Source organism: Nymphalis io, chromosome 10, assembly GCF_905147045.1.
Source record: "Nymphalis io chromosome 10, ilAglIoxx1.1, whole genome shotgun sequence".
Taxonomy (NCBI): domain Eukaryota; kingdom Metazoa; phylum Arthropoda; class Insecta; order Lepidoptera; family Nymphalidae; genus Nymphalis; species Nymphalis io.
In genome coordinates, this window is record NC_065897.1 from 9,785,519 (window position 1) to 9,812,023 (window position 26,505).

The following is a 26,505-nucleotide window of genomic DNA, read 5'->3' on the forward strand; positions in this document are numbered from 1 at the left end:
ATCATTAAAGTTTCATAATAATCGTATTATAATCATGAATAAATCAATTTTAATAAATGTAATATATGTTTTTGATAATAGTTAAGATATTAAGGATTTAAAAGTAACAAATCATATTATTTGTTACTTTTACATTAATACAAAAAATTATCTGTATTCCTTGTTATTATTACACTGAAGCAGACACGGGTAAATCCGAGAATGACGCATTGATTCAGTAGAGTACAGTTGTCCAGTAAAGAAACAATATACAAAAATATTATAATGAAACTGTATTTAATAAGACCAGAAATACAGAGAAATGTGGCATTTTTAATTTAAAAGAATCAAAACAATAAATAATTTAGTTATTTGAGAAACTGAATTAAGCAGTCTTTATTACAAATTTAAGCACGAACATCGAATACTAGATCAATTACTAAGATTCATGATTAACATCGATATTATATTGTTTTAATAAATGCACATAATAATAAAGAAAAGTCCGAGATTTTTTTTAAATATTTATTATTACAAAAGGATTGAAAAGTATATAATTTAATAAAACAGCTACTGTGCCACAGATTCAAAGATAATAAATGGTTTCATTTTTGATTAATTAAATAGTTTAAGTATTTACAATTAAGTATATTATATGAAAAAAACAAATGTATAGAGTAGGAATGTATTATTGTAAATATTTTACGCGTCAACTGTACTTGAAAACGTTGATATTAAAACATATATATATAAACAGAGGTTGACCTTTAAGATCCAGTATAGTAAAGCGGACGAACAAGTGATCTCGTCAAGTTTAAGTCATTTACAATTTAGCTTCCATGACATCGGTCTTAGTGATGAACCAACTTCTGTGATTCAACAATTGTTTAAAAGAATAGTGTGAATAAATAGTCAAAATGAAGTGCTTAGTTATATTATTTGGTTTGACGACGATATTTACAAAAGCGTGTAAGTATTATTTGATAATATAAAATAATACGTTCATAAAATAAGGAAACACGGATATTCATTTAACATTCATTACGTATTTTCAACTTGAAGTGAAGTGTTATCTTCATATAAATTATGAGGTTAAAGATTAATAATCAGATTATGAGAGTTATTTTATGTTGTTAGGTTTTAATGGTTGTTTTTTAATACGTATAAAGTTTTATTTCAGCGTCCACTGTCCGAATTCCAAATATAGCAGCAACACCAACATTTTAGTTGATGATTTTCCTTATACATCAATATAATAAATTTCAATTAACATTTAAAGGTTTTATATTTAAAACAGTATAGCATGTAATCAAAATTCCTCCATTTTTATTTGACGTATTTTTAAACATTTTTTAAACATAGAATACATGTTGTTATTATAAATATAATAATTGAACTTTATTTAACATTCCAATCCATTTATAAAAAAAAACGTATTCTTTATATATTCACATATATAAATATATATTTTTTAAAACAATATAATAATGATTGTAATATATTTATCAAATATTTTCCTCGTATCGACCAATACAAGATTCGAACATACAACAAGATATGCATAAATGTTCATTTCAAAAGGCCATCGTCATCTACACACATATACCTACATATACACATAAACATGTATATGGAGTTGAGATATCACGCCGACAAATAAAATTTCTTATCCGAAACTAATTTATAAGCTATAAATAATCTGTTCAAACGAAGCAGATAACCTAACCTATGTTTTTTTTGACGCTTTTGTATATCCAATTTGAAAACATGAGTGATAAATTATATCATTATAAGTTTTTATTTAGTTTCATTTGTTTGGATGTGTTATTTATAAATTTAATTGAATTTGAAACCAGTTTCACACATTGAGCTCAAATTTCGCACACACGTTTAATAGAATATGACAGTACAATCTATTATACGACATTGTATTCGTTTTAGCACATGAGCTTAATAATAGTTTTTTTTTAGTATTTTATTTCAACTTGATAACTTTTTTCATATGGCAACACTACGCTCGCTGTTCAAGTTTATTATTCGAAATACATTTAAATTAAAATTTATAATTATATAAAGATGTATGTTGAAATATATTAGTTGTATATAGTTATTTTCTTAATAATAATATTTTAAAAAATTAAGTTTTGTCTTACTGTAATATCAAGTTATTTAATTAAGAATGTTAATACAATGACAGGTCAATTAAACAAATGACAATTACAGTACATACAACTTATTATTTAGTTTTAAAATATTGTACATATTTTCAGCTACTAAAATGTAGTCTGCAGATGTGCATTACAAGGTATTTGAGGAAAAACTTTAATATAACATTCTAATAACTAACTCTTGACGTAACGAATGGCCTTATAAAGAGCGTTGATTAAAACATATAAGTCCACTGATGATAACCGAAGCGTATTTTGCTTTGTGTCGAGATTTCTTTGTTATGCACTTAATTGTAAAACGATTAGTGTTGATATCATATATGTCATTGGAGCAATTACATAATAGTGTTAATTGGGATAACGTTCTTTTTGAAATGCTTAGATAAGTTACTAAATCAATATATATAATATTTTTTAGGCGGTAGGGCTTTGTGCAAACCCGTCTGGATAGGTACCACCCACTCATCAGATATTCTATTGTTAAACAGTAATACTTAGGCACAAGGGACATATCATCTTCGTTTCTAAGGTTGGTGGCACATTGGCGATGAAATATTTCTTATAACACCAATGTCTATGGGCGGTGGTAACCACTTAACATCAGGTGGCCCATTTGCCCGTCCGCCTACTTATAACCTTAAAAAAACCGAAGATGTGCGCGTTTCGTAGAAATGTAATTTAAGCAGCTGCACTTCGTAATTGCATCCGTATTAAATAAAGACTAGATTTGGCTAGGAGTGGGATATTTACAGAATATCTTTACCTAATAATTGCATCGGATTATTAGAATGAGCCAATAGAGAGCGCACCTGTGCTAGCATATACATGCACTAAGCACTGTAATGTTTTCTGTTGGCTTTTCTCGGATTTGCCGTCGTGACCGGATTCGGTCAGGAGGACATTATCAGGTACAATAAACAGATCTCTTTTTTCACTTTCAGTATCAGATGGTTGCGTTACACCTCTTGGCGCAAGAAGCCAATGTGTATCAATCTACGATTGTCCACAGCTGCTTACAGCGTTTGAGCAAAGACCCCTTAAAAGTGAAATGGTCAACTTCCTAAGACAATCGCAATGTGGCTTCGAAGGATACGTCCCGAGAGTGTGCTGTGGACCCACACCAACTCCATCTCAAAGCGCACCAACTACTGTGAGTATGAACTTATAGAAAACATTTTTATTATTAAATATACATAATTATACTATAATATTGCTGTCCGTCACGATTTCGTGCAGGTAAAATAGAAATTTTATCTCGAGATATTTTGAAAACAATTAGAGATTCATAAATAAATATATATAAAGATTATACGTTTTTCCGTAATCCGTCCGTAACAGCCTGTGAATGTCCCACTGCTGGGCTAAAGGCCTCCTCTCCTCTTTTTGAGGAGAAGGTTTGGAGCTTATTCCACCACGCTGCTCCAATGCGGGTTGGTAGAATTCACATGTGGCAGAATTTCAGTGAAATTAGACACATGCAGGTTTCCTCACGATGTTTTCCTTCACCGTAAAGCACGAGATGAATTATAATCACAAATTAAGCACATGAAAATTCAGTGGTGCTTGCCGGGTTTGATACGTTTTTATTACGTGAGAATTATTGGTATTGGCAACAGCGCCACCTGTCAATTATCGCTACGAACCACCCAGATGACCCAATAAATACAAAAAACATGACAATCGGTAAAGACACATAGGAGGAGAATAATCGTGGACACACGCACACCGAAATTTTATATATAAAGACTAGCTAGACATTGCATTACTTCTTTAATTATACGATATATTGCGGTGCGTGCGGTGCGTGCGATTTGTCGAAGTTCCTTTGTCAGAATCCTTCAATTAACAGCAACGACTTTAAAATGTTTTAATTCAATCAGATAAAGTAAACCAACATATGATACAGCCCAAATTTTGAATTCATAAATAACAATTCATTAGTAACAGTTTATAAGTATAAATCATAAATAAAGCCTTGTTTGTAAATAAATATAAAAACGTGTTTTAGCGACGACCTCCTTCTAGACCCGTTCGCCCGTCAGCCGGTGAGGATCCAGTGGTAGAAGAAGATTCATATCCCATGCCAAGAGACCAGTGTGGTTTAGATATGAATGGCGATCGTTTATACGGAGGTCAGATTACTGACCTGGACGAGTTTCCATGGATGGCGTTATTAGGATACCAACCTCGTAAGTTAATTTAAGTTTTTTTATTTTAAATTCGGTCAACGCCACACACGGTTGTCTGTTACTACCTTAGGCAACTTAATGTCAGTGTTATAAGTAACAGCCGACTTATGTAAATATTTAGATATACAATTTTAAATAAATTTATACACATACACGCCAGACTCATCACTGCCAAATGCGCCAACAGGCCACTACTTAATATGAAACAACATTTTATTCATTATATTTTGTTGATTATATATTGTTTTGGATTATACATTTATTTGTATTAATAAATTATGGTATTTTGCATTGTAATGAATATTTTATAATATATATAAATCAAACACAATAGTTTATGTTTTTAATTTCGAGGAATAATAAAGTCATATCCACTTTAAGAACAAACGCGTGACTCGCCGCAGAAATTTCAGATACAATACAATACACGCATCCAAATAGTAAATCTCCATAATTAGGTAATTAGGTAGTATCACGAGTGAGTAATGAAGTGAGCCCTTACAAAATAGCACTGCTGAAGTAAAAAGAAACATTAGGACAGATATCAATCTGATTTCTGATTCTAGCAGTTCTTCCTAGACGCAGAAATCTAATAATCTTAAATACAAACGTGCAAGCTAAGGTCAACATCATTTTTTCGTTACTGTCGAAGAGTCTTTCTAATAATTGTTATTTACTTGGTACCATTTGAAATTATTTTAGGCTTACTTTTATTAAAGAAATTGTATTTATACTTTAAATTAACCAATTGGACATCTTTAATTAGCAAAAAATGCACCGTTAACATACCAATGTGGTGGAGTGCTGATCAACCATCGTTACATCCTCACGGCAGCACACTGTGTAACTGGAGAAATCGAAACTGTGGTTGGAAGATTGTAAGTAGACCGTCGGAAATTGTTAAATCATTATATAACGGAGCAATAACACTATTGATTTATTCAATTAACGAAATATCATTAATTTCTGATAGTTTTTATTTTAGTAGACATTACCCCATAATGCTATGAAGAGTTACTTTAAATATTGAATCTTAAAATTGACAACTTCTCATTTGGAAATATTTAGAGCAAGACATTGTATAGTGCTAATGAGGCGTTTGTATTTGCAATTATGTTTGTGTTGTTTTTAAAAAAGAATATCCTCATTTTAGAACCACAGCCCGACTTGGTGAATACGACATACAATCGGATATAGACTGCCTCTCCGATACCTGCGCTGATCCTGTACAAGAGATATTAGTTCATTCAGCGTATCCTAACCCAGGTTTCAACGATAGGAACAAGAACAGAAAAGACGACATAGCACTTGTACGACTCGCTAAAAGGGCAACATTTTCATGTAAGGTTTAAAAATATACTTAATGTAGTGACTTCGCAGTTATGTAAATGTTAATTATATTTATTTATTTTACGTCTTCGCAGATTACGTCCAGCCGATCTGTGTAGTTGAAAATAATCTTCGTTTAGATGCCGGAATTGACGTATTTGTGGCCGGTTGGGGAAAAACCGAAAACGGTACGTTTCGTTGTTATTGATTTTGCACATAACAAGTACGATTCTTAGAAAACTTATTATTGAAGAATAGCCGAAGGGTCATGTGGGCTTGCATGGCAACAATTCGATTAGAAATACACCTCCATTTTTATAATTGAACAAGTATCCATTCATAAAAAATGAGTAATATTTCTTACGTTAAACAATTAACTACTATGAATGATTCAACTTGTTATATAATATATTCGTACTTATGTTATTATATAAGATGTGTAGTATTTTTGTATTGTTATATAGTTATTGGTACGTAGACGTGAGGTTAAATGAATACAACAAATCCAGATCTCAATTTTCAAATGTCCAAAACCAAAGAAAGCCTGGAACAAATTATTTAGTAAGCGATAAGCGCCTTTTGAACTGCAAATATTTTCGTTTGTTTCGGCTTATACCACGTAAACAAATAAATAGGGTTTTAAAATATTATAATAAGAACTAAAATTGATACAATCTATTATGTACTTTTCAGGAAAGAGTAGTCCAGTTAAACTAAAGCTTGGTTTGCCGATATTCAGTAAGTCAGAGTGTGTTTTAAAGTATAGATCACTTGGTGCGGATTTGACTAATGGACAGTTATGTGCTGGAGGAGTCTTCGCACAGGATGCTTGTAGAGGAGATTCGGGTGGTCCGCTTATGAGGAAAACGTCTACGGGAGCTTGGGAAACTGTGGCCGTTGTCTCCTTCGGATATGGATGCGGAAGGGACGGTTGGCCAGGCGTGTACACTTCGGTCGCTAACTATTTAGATTGGATTAAAAATACAATGCTATCATCTAACATATAATTATTTGCAAGTCTTATATGTAATTAAGTGTCAATTTATTAAAAATGCCATCCATACACGTGGGTGATAAAAACTTTCAACCAATTGTCCGACAGGTCGATCGTATTATTGCGATGAGTTTGTTGTAACTGATTACATATGAACAAAAAAAAAAAACATTCAACTCGTTTTCTAATAAATGTTTTGTTTCAATATAGTATTTTAATTTCTGTTTTTTTTTTTTTAATCTATATATAATAACAAGTTTAAAATGAAAAATTATACCTACTTAAGTCATTTTACCACAATTATCATTCGTCCAGTTTATATTTACTAACGATAAGTACCATTTGTATAGTATTACATATGGCAAATATCACGACCTTCTGCTATCAAATTCATTCCTTGAAGGACGGCAACGCATTTGCAATCCTTCCGGTGTTGCAGATCCATAGGTGGTGGTGACTTTCCATCAGGTGAGCCTCAAGTCCAGTTCCCTCCTCTTACGTTAAAAAGTATCTTAAAATTAAACATCACTTGCAAATACTAATTTATTATTGTGAAACATTATATTAATATATAAACAACAGCATAACCATAAATCTAGTTTTTATCAAAGCGGAAATCAAATGATTGTGGAACATTGTATGGATTATTCTAGATATAGAAATTCGTATTGGATAGTGATATTGCACATTCTTAACTTAAACTTAAAACTTAACTAATATATAATATATAAGGCGCTACCTCTTCGGTCCTAAAGTCATTTATAGTCCCCATAGTACAGAGATATTCAATTAGTCGTAACGTATCATTTGCATAGGTGTCACTCGCAATCAAATTAAGTGGAGCGCTGACAATTCTATGCGCATAATTAAATCATTTGCCCTTTAAACTTATACGGGCATGGAAACCTTAAAATTTTATTTATCTTCAGTCCCTTTAGGTTTTATTAATCCATGATAGAATGGAATTTTCGTGTACCGTTTTTGGTGGAGTATGGGTATATTATTGCATCATGAATTATGTATTTTTATTTCAGAATATTAATATTATAACGTAACAAAGGCCGCTTTAAATGTACATATTATGACATACGTTTTAAGCGTATATAGATAGTAAAAGTTGGTCATAAATATCTCAATGATACATATCAATGATATTATAATCGTATAGGTTTCCTCTCTTCTTAAATAGGTTTGGGCTTGCGGCAGAAAAATATTTGTTATATGCAGGTCCCTTCAAAGCCTTGAAAATGAAATTTTAGAAGTGATTTCCCCCATTTGAACCTGCGGTATTCGGTTCAGATTGACCTGTTCCAATATAAGGAATCCACGGATATTAAATTATATAAAAATAATTAAATTATCATTTGTTTGACATTACTCATACGTAAAAGTTAAATATATATTCGAACACATACAATGGTAATAATTTCGACCAAATTTTCAATGTAACAAAGTAAGAAAAACAGCCGGTAAATCAAAACTGCGAATACATTCATTCATTTCGTACAGATAACAAATACGAAAAGGGGAGTTTTGGGAGTTCCAATCGGAATCTAAAAATTACGGCAGTTTAAAAGTAGGCGGCATTTACATAAAACTACTATATCGGAAATGATATACTCTCTACACGCGCCCCATTTGTTTATTTCATGCGAAAAATATCGCGCACTTACATCGAAATATCTGTTCAACTAATTTGAAAAGTAATTTTATGTTTTGTTTACTTTATTCCTAACAAACGATTTTTCTATATCTTCCCAATTAATAAAAAATAAAATTTTTGTATGTTCGCCTTCTGTGATAAAACTTTAGTGAGGTGTTTTGCGTACGCTAACGAAAATAAAGAATTGTTCTTTGTATGTTTATCCTTCAATGTTTACATTTTATTTAGACCCATATTACTAGGGAGGGGTAACTAAATTTATTTAAATATTGATATTAAGTTGAATTTGAGACCAAATTGAAAAGGGCAAAGTTACATCATTATATGTCAAGTGTATATATTTGTATATCATATTTATGGTATAATATATTATGGTGCTTACTGCCTCGTTGGTCATTATATGTTTGCCAATCCCAAAGTTCAAAAATATATCAGTCAATATAAAGTTATTGGTTTTTCTTTAATAAAGCTGGAAAGTAATTCTAAGCAACAGCCCGTTGGAAGTGGTTTACTTCTGTGCCTCAGAGAGCCCGTAAAGCTTGTGATTCTCTGATCTCTCTATTAGTGCTGTCTTTCTATAGCACTATGGAGGAATAGTATAGAAGTAGTAGAGAATATTACATTTATAATCGTGTGTTACAATATAGGCAGCATTAACTAGTATCCTTTAAAAATGATCACTGTAACCGAAAACTATCATATTAATATCGCTTATTACTTATAATATTTGAGAAATGTATCAGCTAGTTGTACGTATTACATATCTTACAAATCTCACCGTCAATGCCCTGACTCACTAACCAAGTAAGTCGAAAGACAACAATCTCTATAAATAGATTTTCAAAATATTTTTTGTCCAAATATTTATTATTCAAATGTTTTTATATAGAACTGTATCATGCGGTTTCGATAATAACATTGATAAGTACTTTACATGGTACAATGTCATGTTCGTCGCTTGTTTACGTTTGATATGAGAATGGGCACGCGAATATTATAAAATATCAATAATTATATCATTATCATTAAAGTTTGTTGTGTTAGAAATAACGTTGATTTTTATCGTCCAACATATAAAATCTTCTACACAGTGTTCGGTTCCATTTAGATACAAAAAGGTTTTAAAGTTACCATGAGTAATATACCGCTATTTATTAAATCAGTATTATTGATGACATTTATACAAAATAATATAGCTCAGTCTGATGACGTAAGTATTCACAAATATATATTTTTTTATTTACTATATAATATACGTAAATGTTTAAATATAAATTGGTTAGCGAGATAAGGTAAGGCTATGATTTAAAACCAGACACGAAGATATTTTTTATTATGATATGTGAATTTGGTTTTTGTTAAATAACTATCAAGAGTCCTAAGGGTCTAAAGTTTAATTATTATATTATTTGTTTTAATGGGAAATTAAGATAAGCTCTGATCGAAAATAATTACAATATTTTGTTATAACAACATGTTTAATGTATTATTGCTTTTACCAGTAATTAATGATTTTAGTTTTAAATTAAGTAAAATGTTTTTAATTAAGTAATAAGTCACTCATTATGACTTTTTACTTTGTGTGTTTTGTTGGATCATTGGATAGCTCGTAAAGCCGTTGGTCCTCCACCTGAATTCTTTTCTGCCGTATTGGATTTGCCGCATCGCCGGATTATGATTGTAAGGGAATAGAAAGTGCACTTGTTTCTGTGTACCACTTGTGCACTATAATATGTCCTGCGCAGTTGTCTAGTCTTACTCGAGATTGGCCGCTAAGTCCGAAATCAATTCCACAATGTTAATCATAATTTTTAAATTTATGACTAATTATAGGTATACTACGTTGCGGATTTTAATGACGAAATAAAGGACTGTGATGGTTTCAAAAATGATATGTTCAAGTGTGATTCCCTAAAAGTTGGAACTATAGATGGGGGAGACAGTCTAGGTCTGTCTGGAAATCTATACGTATTAGCAGATATAACGGATGAGTATTCAGTACGTGATGCAAATATTCGATGTTTATTGTTCTAACATACAAATTGTTAACATTTTTTTAACTTATACTACAACTAACTGGGAATTTGAAAATGAAGTATTATATGTCTTTTTTTACGAAATCATACAACCATAGCTAAGAACTATCCAGGTAACATTGTAAGTACAAAAATTTCATTAAAATCGTTCAAGCTGAGGACGAGAAAAATGACTAACATACTCACAAGTACCAATAAGAATTATCTTTGTATATATAAATTGAATTAAATATCTTATAATATAAATCTTTTATTTCAATTGAAGGTCGATTTAAAAGTGTGGAAGGAAACCGATTTGGCCAAGGAATTTATGTATACAGTTGCAGGGAATCTTTGTAGTAGTTTACACAAAAAGGATACGCCGTGGTGGCCGTTAGTACAAAGTCTAAATGCTTCGGAATGTCCAATAAAAAAGGTGATTATGGTAAAGCATAAAAATTTTAAAATTCCTTGTTGCGTTGTACATAAAAAACTTTCTTGTTAAGAAGGGTTGAATAAGCAAACAAACATCCATTGTATGATTTATGAAATCACAGAGTAAATTAAGGTACCATAGATATCACACTGCAATGAAAATTTTAGAATAAAAAAAAAGTTAAAATGTTGCTTAAAATAGGCAAATATTCAACGAACTTATATGGATGTGATTTGATTTTTCATTCAATTTTAGTTGTTTAGCATTTTGGCAACAAACAAAATATTGCATATTCATTTGAATGAATATGGTTTGACGATTGATTAAAGTAAACAAGATGGCGGTAAGAGAAAAATTAATGTTAAAATCGGCCCACTTTATTATTTTTTTAATGATAAATTCTACAGCTGCACAGCAACATCTTGTATAACTAGTTGTTTTGATTTGAAGGGTGACTGAGTCAGTGGACTTACAGGCGCTAGTTATGATAAAACATATTGGATCTCACGACTGGCAGTGCAATACAGTTGTATGGAATGGCTTATATTCCTTGCAGTATCAGAGTCATGGGTGATGGTGACGACCTTCAGATGGTGGTGGTGGTGGTACCACTATATTACCACACTACTCATTTGCCTTACTACAAATAAAAAACCCGCTGTTTATCTCATTACGGTTCTTCTTATATCAGGATATTTTGTTTTCCGAACAAGTGGACTTGTTATTATTACAAGTATAAATGCTTTTAACTTCGACAATTCATATGCTATTCAATGTGACATGATTAAAAAAAAATTAGTCATGCAGCTCATTATTTATATTTAAAATTTTAATTACTTTTCAGGACGATTATCCGATTGACAATATGGCTATGTCACTTGATTTTGCGAAAGACGTCCTACGTCACGAGTTTGTTGGCGACTACGAGATACAATTATCTATGTTAGACTTAACAGAAACGCAACTTTCTTGTCATATCATATCTGTGGGCATATCAGAGAAAACGAAAGGTTGATATCTGTGCACCATATGTTTTCATTATGATTAAATTGTATTCTGTATTAAATTACATTTCAATATATATATACATATATTATTATTACAACAGTAAAATATATAATTTAAATATTACCTTTATTCCATAGTCCATTAAATATTTAGAATGTTGATATATTACAGAATTTTATTCATTTATTCGATCCTACGTTTCAATTAATAAAAAATTTAAAATTGTAAACATTTAAGAGTGACGTAATCATTTTTTATATATCATTATTTGCTGCATAGCGTCTGACAAATGAATTAATTTTTCATAAAAAAAACCGGCTATAACGTGAATACTCGTCTTGTAAACCATTAACTCGTTATAACACATGTCATATAAAAATATACTTTAAGCCTATATTATGACAGTTTTACATTGCAATTATGATGAATAAAATGTTGCTATCATTTAATTAGTAATGAATACGATGTTGTAAGCGTTTTTTTTAACCACATATACGATTTTCGTTAGTTTAAATGTAGATTAAATTTAAAGACTAAGTTAATGCAAATTGAATTTAATGTATATTGATATAAAAATGTAAAAGTAACTTTCTGTCTTTCTGTTACTGTTGTTGTTAGTCTGCTTCTCTTCCACTATCACGTGGGTAAAGCCGCGGGCGAAAAATAGCAATTCATATATTTCTCGGATACTCCTGTAACAGTTAAAGTATAAAAAAATGTGGACTTTACGAGTCACACGGCAAACTTGAACACCATATTTATGTTTCTTTTTTTTTTATTTACTTTTTCTTCCAAGACTTGTCCGTCAAAGCCTTTCTGTATTAATGTATATAAATTTTATCTTAGTTTATTAAAATTGATTAAATCTTTACCGCGAAATATTAAAAACACGCGGAAATACCGGCAATTATTTTACGGCACTCATACAAATCGGCGACTAATACAACTAAATGATTTTATATATTATATAATTACGCTTTAGTTAATAAATAATACAACTATACTATAATATTTAAAGCATAAGGCGAAATTATTAAATGTTATATGTTACAAAAGATAATAGAATGTTCTTTAGAATATATTATTTTAATAAAGCACCAAATTTATTTTAATAAAAAGATTAAACTTCAAGTTTACGCAATAAATTTGACATTAACTTTCAGAAAGTTTGAAAAACATACGTGAAAACTCTTAGTTTCTGAGGTCACAATCAGTTTTATGCAAATGAAGTGACGCCCGACGTTTTCAAATTACAATATTATTCAAATAACCGTTTATATTTCGAGGAGGATTTATGTGAATTTGTATTGAAAAAATAATTAGTCACGTTCTAAGTTTAGATTGACTTTTCAAAAGTCTCTTTTATTACCAAAAAAATAAACTTTTTAACGTCAAATAAAAATCTTTATTACAGCGAAAATTATATCAAAATTAGAGTATTTATTGCGTTCACTGAATAATAGAAGTTATTAAATGTATGCATATAATGGTGTAATATATAATAAAAGAGTATTATTTATCTTTAATATGAATGGTCTTCGTCAAATGTGTAAATATTATTTACAAATATTAGGGCTCTTTGCAGGCCTTATTCTACCACTAAATTATAATACGTTGTATTGGTGTGTTCCGCATTGAAAGGTAAGTAATGTCATGTAACAGCCTGTAAATGTCCTACTGCTGGGCTAAAGCCTCCTCTCCCATTTAAGGAGAAGGTTTGGAGCTTCCTCCACCACGCTGCTCCAACGCGGGTCGGTGGATACACATGAGACAGAATTTCACTGAAATTAGATACATGCAAGTTCTCTCACGATGTTTTTGTTCACCGCCAAGCACGAGATGAATAATAAACACGAAATAATAACACAGTATAATTACAGTATAAATATCGCATCTAGGTCGCTTAAAAAAGAAATATGAATAACTGCACTATAAATAAAATTGTTAAAAGAAGAGTGTGTATTGTTGTACTATACATATGTATATTTCATAAAATGTATACCATCAGTTATTATGGACAGGAATTTAGGGCTTAAAATAAAAAGAATCATTAATCTGGTGCAGCGGCTATCAAAATATGACATGTGACAAGATATCCATATTAGTTCCGATTTTGGCCATGCGCCAAAAATATCCTTGTTATTAATCTATGAATTCAATATTAATTTCCATGTTGGACTACAAATACTATGATTGACGTTTAGGCAGTGTTAAGAAATATTTGTAATCTAGTTGTGACCGCGTATAGACGAAGTTGGCTAATTTGCTCGACTCATTTCCTAAAATTGAGACTTTGAGCGCCAGAGGAGTAAGCGTAAAATTTCGACGTCAGCGTAAGATTTTTTATTTACAATCAATTCTCGTGAGTAGCTCGGTATCGGCTCACACTATTTATAATATAATTATAATTTAATAAATTTCGTATCATCGGCCACGGTGATCAATAACAAAATAATTTGGTAACTGCGCAGAATTAAATTAAAAGTCACGATTCTGAGAAGTACCTTCAAGAAACTCAGTAGTTACACTTTCATCAATCATGTACATGTTATAGTAATATACAGTTCATTTTGTATTTTATTTTTAGTTTTGTTAGTGTATAATAAAGAACATTTGTATCGTACTGGATATTATGTATAATTACCACTCTTTGGACTCTACTACCATTTACCATCAGGTGGAGTGGAGTTATTTTCCTTCCGGGAAATTATATGAAAAGAAATATATTTTGTTACTATCAGTAGATAAAATATATTTATATTATCATCAAGACATAAGCGAAAATTTATATTGTTGGTGAAATGTGAACAATTCGAAGTTAGTCATTGTGAGGACAAGGAAACAATGCCGCTGACGTCTGTCGGATCGTCAACATAAAGGGTATGCTTTAATTTACGAAGAAGGGTTACTTGAGCCGAGAAAATTATTTCAGCTTTGCTTGGCTTTTGTTCATTTTATGCGGAATAACTACTTTTAAGGTAAGTTTGACACGTTTGAACAACTTGTACATATGTATACATGTGTACATTGTATATATATATATATATATATATATATATATATATATATATTATTCTTTGTTCAAACGTGTCAAACTTACCTTAATATTATATATATATATATATATATATATATATATATAATATTAAGGTAAGTTTAGTACTATATATATATACAAGTTGCTCAAACAATTTTGATTATCTTCTTTTATTTATTATTATTTTAATATTCTTTATATATTTACGTATATTACGTATACAAGCGCTTCACTAGCATCATATTTGAGAATTGTTTCATTATAAGCTAATTTTCATAGCTCTTTTTTAAAAATGAAGAAATTTCATACAATCACTACCTTAGGAGTTAAATATTTAATATTTTTAAAAAACCTTTCCTACTGCTAACCTTCAACGTAAAAGGAACCCTTACGCAAATTTACAAGGTGCTATCCCCAGTACGAGTTTGAGCTGTGTGTTGATTTGTCAATCAAAGAGTCAGTTATTCTTTTTATATACATATATAGATAAATGAGGAGCCGTTAGTTATGCCTAATTTAAACAAACTTCTCGAACTAAATAACTATGCGAGAAGATGCAGGGCGTTTCGGAGAAGGTTTTATAATTTAACGTTAATATATAAGTAGCTATGTTTCACAGTTTCATTCGCTTTAAATTTAAACTATTGACGTGACAATTGTGAATTTTATGTTCTTGTCTAATTATATATTGCGAATATATAATTAGATATATTAGATTATTATATATTCTTAAAAAATAATTAGATTATTTTATTATAATAAAATAAAAAGATTCTTATAATATAAATGGATTTTAAGAGTAAATTTCGACATTCAGTTCGAAGCTGCATTCTGCTATTGGAGTTTCCATTTAATATTCCGTCTGTCTATATATCACCCAAATACGAATTAGTGAACACTATTTTCCAAATTGAAAAACCATGTCGTGGACAGCTCTCGAAAAAGGCGAAAGGAAATCTAAGCGGACACTCAAAAAGGTTGTCCTTTGACAAATTGGGGAAGGTGACGTAGCTAAAGGTTGATAAGGGACTTATATACTCGTATATCGATATCTAATATTTTGTCTACTCATTAAAAGAATTAGTATGTAAAAACATGTCAATCTTAAGCAAATATTATATAACAAGTATTGAATATTTATCATGAAAAGCTTCATTTAGCTTTTGATATATATATCCGTTCAAATATTGAAAATATTATGGACAAGCTAATTCACCGCATGTTCGTAACGATTACGCGCCTTCTGTTGTATAAGTCAAAAACCTTCAAAAATCAAACAAACTACAGTAACAGCCTGCGAATGCTCCACTGCTCGGCTTATTCCTCTTCCTTTTAATAGGAGAAGGTTTTGGAGCTTATTCCACCACGTTGCTTCAATGCGGGTTGGTGGAATACACTTGTGGCAGAATTTCAGTGAAATTAGACCCATGTCAGTTTCCTCACAATATTTTCCTTCAACGTCAAGCACGAGATAAATTATAATCACAATTTAAGCACATGAAAATTCAATCAAATTATACGAAGTTTTAACTCAATCGAATGAAAGAATGCATAGAATACGAACAATAACAAGCATTATTTTTTAAGTATAATGTAATAATTTTCCACCGATAAGTACTTCAATAATAATAAAAATTATGTGTATGTGTATTCTAAAATTATTATTATCACGAAAACAAAAATAGTATATAGATTTATAGATAACATTTCGCTTTTTCCTTACAAAACATGAAAGACGAAAATGCTTATGATCAATAGCAAACGAAAAAGACGCGCAGCGAGTGGACAAAAAAGCCGCACGCATCAAAAATATGTGATAACTAGTATGAGGGAGGTGCGAAGAGCTCTTGAGGAGTTCCAATAATACGCCGTCAGTTCGTAATAAAATTGTCAAGTAGAGATCTGCTAACGACGCACTTTGAAATCTGAGAGTTGGAGTTAAAGATTGGGATTAAATAGATATTCGGATGGACGTAATTTTTCTATTAATAGCTATAACTTTTTATATAAATGATTTACCTCTCTTTTCTTCTTTAATTTTAATCGTGCCGTTTTGAGTTTTCTCTGATTTTAATATTAGGTGAGTGTAGCTTTTTTATATTCATTTTAGAGATTATTTATATTTTGCTTCGTATTTTGAACGAAGTAGGCAGAAGCCACACAAAGGACATTGCAAGAAACTTGACAGTGTCGCAGTCTAGAGATTTGATTAAAACCTGCTGTCTGTTCAGTAAGGTATAAGTATCTGTGTATGTATGTATGGACGTTTTAGACGTATTAGAAAGTAAATTTTAGTGGAGAATTATATTTAAATCTGAAACAAATTTAAATTATTGTCGGCAAAATTATTAACTGCCTCGTTGAATTTCTGACTACTATCATGAGGTTCGAATTTCGAATCGAGCTAAAAAAGATTAGAGATTTTTCTTAAGTATTCATATTCATGGCGTTAAGAAATTATAATGTTACATTGACGTACATCTGAAAGCTCGTTAAGACGTGCTCGGCCTATCAGATTTTGAGTGCAAAGGTACACTTGCGCTTGAGTGCACTTTTGTTTGGGTACACATTTACGCACTCTATATATCTTGTACGCGGTTTGTCAGGACATCATATAAAATTTAATTTAAAGGCTAAAGCTATTTTGATATAATATAAGTAGAAAACAGTTTAATTAATATGTTTTCATTTTTTGCATTCTTATAAACGTAAAAATATTTGAAAAAAATGTCGATTCCATTTTATTCACACAAAAAATAAAAATAAACTAATTATGCAAATACGCTTTATCTCTTTTCACCAATCCAAAGTAATTTGGCTACGGACAATAAAATGTTTCCATGTTGGAAAAGTATGTACGGAACCCATACAACGTAGACATTTAGGAGGAAAGTTAATGATGCTTAAAGCTTGGACGCTGCCCTGTAATTACAAATTAAAAAGTTTGCTCGCTGGACCCCCGTTTTTTCTCATCTATTCGAATGAGACGATAATATTACTCTCCAAATTAGATAAACCAATCTTGGATTTAAATCTTTATATCATTAAAAATAAAGACTCTTTTTAAGTGGCATAGTATCCAATTACATTTAAAGTTATTTTTTCATATACGACATGCTTCTACCCCATTTATTTACCAAACGGATAATATGAACTTTTATGAATTCTCTCATGACTAAAGTTGAAGTCGAGATGGCCTAGTGGTAAGAACGCGTGAATCTTAACCGATGAACGTGGGTTCAAACCCGGGCAAGCACCTCTGAATTTTCATGTGCTTAATTTGTGATTATAATTCATCTCGTGCTTTACGGTGAAGGAAAACATCGTGAGGAAACCTGCATGTGTCAAATTTCACTGAAATTCTGCCACATGTGTATTCCACCAACCCGCATTGGAGCAGCGTGGTGGAATAAGCTTTTTTTTTCCTCAAAAAGAGGAGAGGAGGCCTTTAGCCCAGCAGTGGGACATTCACAGGCTGTTACGGTACGGTTAAAGATTTAAAATCACGACATTATAATATATTAGTACCTAGATATTATAGTATATAGCAACGTATATAGTTAAAGCATGTAACAAAACATATTAGTTACTCATAGCGATTACTGTTTGACATTTCCTAATGGAATTTACAATTCATTTATATCACAACTTTAAGTTAATTTTAACGCTTAAGGAAAAAATACACTGCGTTTAGATAGTTTTGGTTCAAGACCCGAATCAAACAAATAAAAATTATTGGGTCTGTCAAGAAAACTCTACAATGTATTAGTATTGAAAATCGATACTAATACATAGAATTAGTATATGCTATCGCATATTAAGTAAGTCTGTTTCTTTGTTACAATTTTTCAGTTGTACCCTTGAAATTATGTTAAGCCGAAATTAACTTTAAAAAATTGATGTAAAAAATCTCTGTATACTTATATAGATATTTTATTTAATAAAATTAAATCCATTCCATTTTAACATATTATATTACAACAACAACAAAGCCGTATCAGAAATTTGATTGAGAAATTTTAATCGTTTCTATAATTAACCATATTTGAAAACTTTTAAAAATTTTAAAAATTTTAAAACTTTTTTTTTTTTTTTGAAGTTGTTATTGAATATACCTACCTAGTACAGATAATACAAGTCGGTAGGAACAACTTCGAGAAGGAAGCCGATCGAAGAATTCGCTTGGGATGGGCAGCATTTGGCAACCTTCGTCAAGTCCTCAAGTCGTCTATACCGCAATGTTTGAAGACGAAAGTCTTCAACCAATTTCAAACTGCGGGACTAGTCCACAAATTCAAAGTCGCTCAGCGTGCTATGGAGCGAGCTATGCTCGGAGTATCTTTGAAGGATAAGATCAGAAATGAGATTATCCGGAAAAGAACCGGAGTCACCGACATAGCTTGCAAAATTAGCAGGCTGAAGTGGCAGTGGGCTGGTCACGTATGTCGTAGGACCGATGGCCGTTGGAGCAGACGAGTCCTAGAGTGGAGACCTTGAATCGGCAAGCGCAGCGTAGGGCGCCCTCCAGCCAGGTGGACCGACGACCTTAAGAAGGGCACCAACTGGATGCGGAAGGCGGAGGACAGGGAGCTTTGGTGCACCTTGGGAGAGGCCTATGTTCAGCAGTGGACAACGATTGGCTGTTGATTGATTGATTGATTGATTGATTGAAAACTTTTTAGACGAATTCAAAAAAGACGAAAACTATCTTACTAACAATTTATTCAGGCTTATTCTTATACAAAAAAAAAAAAACTAAATGCACTCTAAAACAATTAAATATATGGCCGTCAATCGGAGATTTTATAAAAAAAATTATTATCTAAATATTATTGCGAGACAGTCATTATTAAATAATGTCGAGTGGCTAACCTGCTTTTGAAAACTATAAAAAGCACACCGTCTTTACTTATTTACAGTTTTATGGAACATAATAAGTTAACCTTTCAAAACATATTACGTTAATAAAGTAAAGAAGAGATGTGAACATACATTAGAGAACATTTTTAAAATGAAAAATATTAACTTAATGGAATTACAAAAATTAAATATAAAAAAGATAATATATATATATCGTTAAAATTAAAGTATTGTATTCGTAATTTTTAAATGTTGGCTTGTTTGCCTGCGCGTCACGAAATTAAATGGATTAAAAAGAAACTTGACGTAAGTTTATTCAAAGAAACAGATACTTTACACACAAATTACACATATCGATTGAAACCGTTATTATTAAATTTTTGTTTTCATTTCTTGTATATATTATTTAAAAGTACACACACAGTCTATAAATGTCTTACTATTGAGCAAATACCTGCTTTCCTTTTGTGTTGAAGCATATTCCACCACGCTGCTCCAATGCGTGTTGGTGGATACACATATGATAGATTTTTATCAAAGGTATGCAGGTTTTCTTCAATAGTTTTTCTTCAACGATGAACACGAGATGAATTATAAATAAAAATTAGGTAACTGAAAATTCAGCAGTGCTTGCATAGATTTAAGCCTGCGATCATATCGGCTCACAAAAAGCAAATTTTATTCACTAGTGAATGATGGTTTCAATTTGGATTGCACAAGGTATAAATTCCATAAGCTCTCGGCATATTTTGAACGTCGTGGAATATCGTCAACGTTGTGCGAGAGTAACTCTCTCTGGATTAGTCAAAACATCATTTTAGCGTCGTCTCGTTTTCATTTGTCAATAAAATAACCTCATGTGGTATAAAAACTGAATTACAATCTGCAATAAAATGTTTTATTTTGAGAATACGTCGCACTGAGATTAGAGGGGCGCAGATGATTGTTGCAATATTATTTTGTCGTTTTACGACAGGAAAATAATAAGCGAGATGGCGTTTATTGCTCGACAATAAAAGTGATATTAACAAGGGCTCCGATTGTATGTGGCTGGTATTCATTGCAGAAGAAAGTAATTAATATTTCTTTGCGAAACAATGAATGACCATTGTTGTCTGGATGTTAAGCAGATAATTGTACGCTGAATGCTATGAGTATTAAATAGAAAATTTTAATATATCAAAATTATTTACTCGATACAAAACTGTTCATTCGTTAAGTTGTTGAAATATGTATTGACTAATCTATACAAGTAACTGTACATTTAAAACCTGACTGTGGTCCTGATTAAGATTAATATTAAAAAGTGCAGAACCAATTATGAAGGAATTTCATAGGCAGTTTTTATCGGTATTATTGTTAACATGATGATTATATATATTAAATAATATAACAATAGTATGTTGCACGTAGATGAAGTTTGTGTGTGTATCATGATGTCTTTTATCTGTACTTTTATGGCGCTTTACAAGCCACAGCGCTTTATTTTAAGATGATTGATTTCATGTAGCCAGAAAAACTTGTATTTTTTTTAATATGTAACACTTAAATTTATTATTAAGTTAAAAATGTAGAAAAAACGATTCTTTTATAATAAATATTTGTACGAAGAGAAATAATTTAAAAGTATTGTCTAATTTTATTGTGTTTTTGAAACTCTTGAGAATAGACCAGTTTAGTTAAATTAACTTAATCTGCAGAGTCTACACAAACGAACGATAATCAACGCGATTTAGGTTTAAGCATTATTATGAATCCAGGCACAGGCGGTGCAGGTTCGCCCTAGGCATACGCGATATCGCTGAATTTACAGCGCAGTAAGCCGTAAATACTCGCTGAGCCGTCGGCCACCATTGATCTTTCCAATCGCTCCCCTTTGTTTTGCAGGAATTACGATTGAAGTGGAATGATGATAAAGAGTTTTTGAATTTTATGCAGATTTTAAGGACTTTTGTTTAACTATTCGCGTGTATTGTTCGAATTTGATCGTTGGAATCCACTGCGTTGATAAATTGCTCATATATATCGTAGTTAACTTTTAATTATGGTATTTTCTCTGTAGTGATTTCAATGTATTATTTCATATTAATATTACAAGGAGTTAAATAATAGACTCAATTGGTAATCATTTTAAAACCGTTATCGACCTGACTATATATAACAAAACCCACTGCTGAGCCTATTATACCACAGTACGAACTACAATCACAAATTAGCAACTTTGGTTAAGACTATCGTGTTCTAATCACTGACATCGCAGACATATCAAACCCATGAAATACAAAACAAACGAATAAAATATCATAAATCAAAGTCAAATTATTGTACGGAATAGCAGTGAATCTGGTAAGAATTTCATTAACAAAGAAAGATATAAAAGCAATAGTAATGTTCGCGAACGCTTGCTTCGGGAACAACGCACTGGCTTCACTTGGCTGAGATTGAGTTATGTCTTACTAAATGTGAGGTGGGACGTTTCATATCGACTCTAAATAAATTTATTATTTAATTTAAATTTAATATGATAAAATATCTAAATAGAATATTATCAAACGCATCTCATATATATTCACCTTCTTAATCAATGAATCTGTACTTGATTGGTATATTTATATTATTTATTTGTAAAGGTACATTAATAATATTACTGGTGGTAGAGCTTTGCTCGTCTGGGTAGGTACTACCCACTCATCAGATATTCTACCGCAAAACAGCAGTTGTTGTGTTCCGGTTTGTAGGCTGAGTGAGCCAGTGTAATTACAGGTACAGGGAACATAACATCTTAGTTCCCATGGCTGGTGGCGCATTGGCGATGTAAGCGATGGTAAACATTTCTTACAATGCCAATGTCTATGGGCGTTGGTGACCACTTACCATCAGGTGGCCCATATGCTCACCTTACCTATTCTATAAAAAAATATTCCAAATAAAAAACACACGAACTGACATGTATATCTATAATAAATGTACACACTATATTGGGAACACAAAACTAAGCACAAATATATTATTTTTTAATCAATTTACAGCTCTCAGTTTATTTTAAATTTCAACATCTACAAGTATGGTCAAATTAGAAAGAATGAACGTGAGAAATATATAATTATTAGTCGCTATAGAATGTTTAATGTATCTCTTTGTAAATAGCTTGATGCTCATGACGTCATCGAAATAAACAATATGAAGTAGCAATTTGTATTGAACTTTGCGTTTATCTTTATTTTATTGTAATAATTTTATGATTTATTGTAATAATGAAATATTGCACACGACAACACTTCTGGTTGATATTAAGGTGTGCGCGAGGCCATACTATGAAACCAGTTTTCTAACCAAAGAAATACAGTCAATGTGAAAATTCGCTAAATAGTTTCGAAAGCGTTTCTCTTTGTTAACTAAATTAAATTAATTGTAAGGAAATATTTAAATAGAGAAGAAATTGTGGAAGATTCTCGGTTGTGCAATTGGCGGTAAACCTTTCTCGCTTTGTCTAGACTCAAACTATTTAAGATTGTTAATTACTATAACTAACTAGTTAGAAATATTGCATGTCTTATAAAAATGAAACGTAATTAAGCTATTAAATGTCTTTTAAATTATTATAATTGGAGCAGACAGTGTGTATGTACAATAGACTATTATTTGTACAATGGATTTTACGTCTAAGAATGTATAAAAGTGAGCTGACAAACAAATGCTCCTCATGTGTTTGTCAGCTCACTTAAACATGACGGCGACGTTGTTTTTAGTACTTAGCTAAGTTATTTTACAGATTTTAGTTTTTATGTAAGCAAGACTTGCATTGATTAGACTCACCGCATACCCATTACGTAATACTTCACGGAGTATAGTTTGAAACACCTCGCACCAGGCTGGCGGTCTTGGCTCTAGCCATAATGTTATAGTTTTGTCAATAATTCAAAAGTGCACCGTAAGAACCTACTTAGCTAAAGAATATTTTACTTTATTTTTTGCATTAAACATATAAATAAATATTATATACATGACAAATCAGACGAATTGATAAAAGTCATAAAAATTAACTATTACTAAAACTTCTGACGTTCTCCTCAAAAAAATGGAGCCTTAGCCCAGCAGTGGGACTTTCACAGGTTGTTACTTACAAAATACAATTTCGTTGAAACAGGATTTATAATAAGGTTGATATGAATCATTTAGATAAGGAACAAATAAAATGTAAATCAATTTATCTTTTTTCTTTAGACAGGCGCAATATAAGAACCTAAACATCAAGTGTATGACAAAAAAATCTTGAAAGACTTCTAGACAATAAATCCTAAGATAGAACAGTTTAAAACTAGAGACAGCCAAAGAGAAAGTTTCAATTTGCGAGGCAGTTTCTTTATCGTGAAGTATACGAAGGCGCCGTCCATTTGCTATAATGTCTGTTTTTATTTTTCTTATTTTCTTTATTGTGAACCTTCACCTCATTTCAAACACCTTTGTTACTTTTGTATCTTCAGATATTTCTATTCATATTTTCAAATGATCAGAATGGAATAGAAAAAAGCGTCATTTTTGTCAGAAATATAATTTATAATAAATATTTCTGAATGTAAAATTTATTTCTTATTCTATTTTTGAACAATGATTAAAGTTATTTTATAATTATTGTATACAATTTATATTAGCTTAATTTGTATGTAAGTAACAAAATCAGTATGTAAGCAAGTCTAGTACAGGAGGACAGGGGCAAATGGCAACAATTTAGTTAACAATGGCGGAAAAATAAAAGATATAGTTTCTAGCAGTTTCAAAATTAACTCAAATATTGTCAAATATCACTCAAATACTATTTATCCAAACTTCAACATATAATCCCGATTTTACTTTACATGAAGAATTATAATATCGAATTTCCTAAAAGTTTTTTTTTTGTTACAGGCGTCAAACCTCAATTAATTTTAGGAAAATACTTCAAAAATTCATTATTTATTTTATAATAATGAATCATTTCAAAATACTAATGAAAATAATAAAATGTCGTGTTACATTATTTTAATTTAGCTGCTGTTAATTGGCAAGGTATTCAATCTTATTTGTCTTAAAAATGTTTAAAACTGTTTAATGTGTATAAATTATTAGCGCATAATAAATCTTATTTACGTAATAATTTACTACACAAAGAGTACGGATTGTTTTATAAAAAACCGATATAAAATTAGACAATGTTTTAAAATGCAAATAACTCGGTTTATTTAATTTGGATAAAAATACAATAATTGGATACTATTTATTTGATTATAATCTTAACATGAACGATCATAAAGAAACTGGATAAAGTGGTAACTTATGAGCACATAAGTGTGTAAATTACTGATTCTATATCAAACACTAATTTAAAACAGATGTAATTACAAGTAACAGCTATGTAATATAATACAACAAAACCATATTACCCTGATTAAGCATATCTAGATTCTTAGTAACTGATTGCACCTGGACATGCAGACAGAATGTCTCTCACGCTCAACTTTTACAACCACTACAGGAGTCGAATACAAATTGTTTTACTCAAATCGTAAAATCCAAACATGTACACATACGTTTTGAAGCCGTAAATAGAACATAACTTTTCAACTTTATGTCTATATCTAAAAATGTTTGGACTGACTGGTTATGAGACTTATAAACTTTTTCTAGAGTGGTTGGTGATTGTTGTAATATTACTCGCGTTTGATATGTGGAATTTTATAGACTTTGTCGGGCCTGACTTTAATTTAATTTTTACATATAATATATAAATAAATGTGGTTATAAACGTTTTTGGAATTACAAAAACCAATACCTTATACCAATTTACTGGTGGTAGGGTTTTGTGCAAGCTCGTCTTGGTAGGTACCACCCACTCATCAGATATTCTACCGTAAAACAGCAATACTTGATATTGTTGTGTTCCGGTTTGAAGGGTGAGTGAGCCAGTGTTACAGGTACAAGGGACATAAAATCTTAGTTCCCAAGGTTGGTGGCGCATTGGCTATAAGCGATGGTGGACATTTCTTACAATGCCAATGTCTAAGGGCGTTTGGTGACCACTTACCATCAGGTGGCCCATATGCTCGTCCACCTTCCTATTCTATAAAAAAAAAAAAAACCTTTTTTTAATATAAGTTGCTTATTTTGGGTTCGCTTTGTTAATAGTTCTAGACTAGTAAAAAATTGACTTAGAAGTTATTACATTTTAATGGATGAAAATATCAATACTTTTACGAGCATCCCCAACACTAACAGTTAACGTCTATTGTTTTAAACAAGATTTCGTCATTATCACACATCTGCAATGTACATATAAATGTTTGGAATTATATGACATATCATTGAAAGGGATTTATGAACTATAGAAGATTTAATACGCATCCTATTTCACCTAATCTTACACGATGCAAAGAATGGACCTTTCATAGCCTCTAAAAATGCTGAAAGGCTTCTGATTGGCAAATACCTCGCATGGGAACTTAATCCGCTAGCGAGTGAATCGGACAAAAAACTCCTAGTACTATTACTCTTTTGAAAGCCTTCCTGTGTATTTTCGTTGAGCTGAAAACTTTCGCAATACCAGAACCCGGCTCAAGTTTAAATTCCCGAGTAAAGGGGGGATCCAACGATCATCTAGCTGTGTTTAATAAAAGGCCCGGCGTTTGTGAAATATCTTGTCACTGCATAAACTTTATGACTTTAGTTTCGTTCGCTGTCTAGAAATGTGAGAAGTTCGTTGAACATGATGAAGCCGCTTGAGCACCTTATTATCATATGCCAGCGGCAGTCTCATAAAAAATAATAAATAGTTCTCGTTTAGAAAATAAAAG

General features: G+C 31.1%; 2 protein-coding genes across 2 annotated transcripts; both read left to right on the forward strand.

Annotated features, from left to right (window-relative positions):
* The first annotated feature begins 742 nt into the window (after positions 1–742).
* Positions 743–6,864, forward strand: LOC126771137 (phenoloxidase-activating enzyme 1-like). Its single transcript, XM_050490880.1, has 7 exons — positions 743–948; positions 3,089–3,297; positions 4,156–4,336; positions 5,103–5,214; positions 5,490–5,677; positions 5,761–5,853; positions 6,359–6,864. The coding sequence occupies exons 1-7, from the start codon at positions 897–899 to the stop codon at positions 6,670–6,672; spliced, it is 1,149 nt and encodes a 382-aa protein (XP_050346837.1). The 5' UTR covers positions 743–896; the 3' UTR covers positions 6,673–6,864.
* Positions 6,865–9,378: 2,514 nt separating this feature from the next.
* Positions 9,379–11,871, forward strand: LOC126771176 (uncharacterized). Its single transcript, XM_050490933.1, has 4 exons — positions 9,379–9,532; positions 10,156–10,320; positions 10,624–10,773; positions 11,618–11,871. Exons 1-4 carry the CDS (start codon positions 9,455–9,457, stop codon positions 11,786–11,788), a joined length of 564 nt encoding a protein of 187 aa, XP_050346890.1. The 5' UTR covers positions 9,379–9,454; the 3' UTR covers positions 11,789–11,871.
* The last annotated feature ends 14,634 nt before the right edge of the window (positions 11,872–26,505 follow it).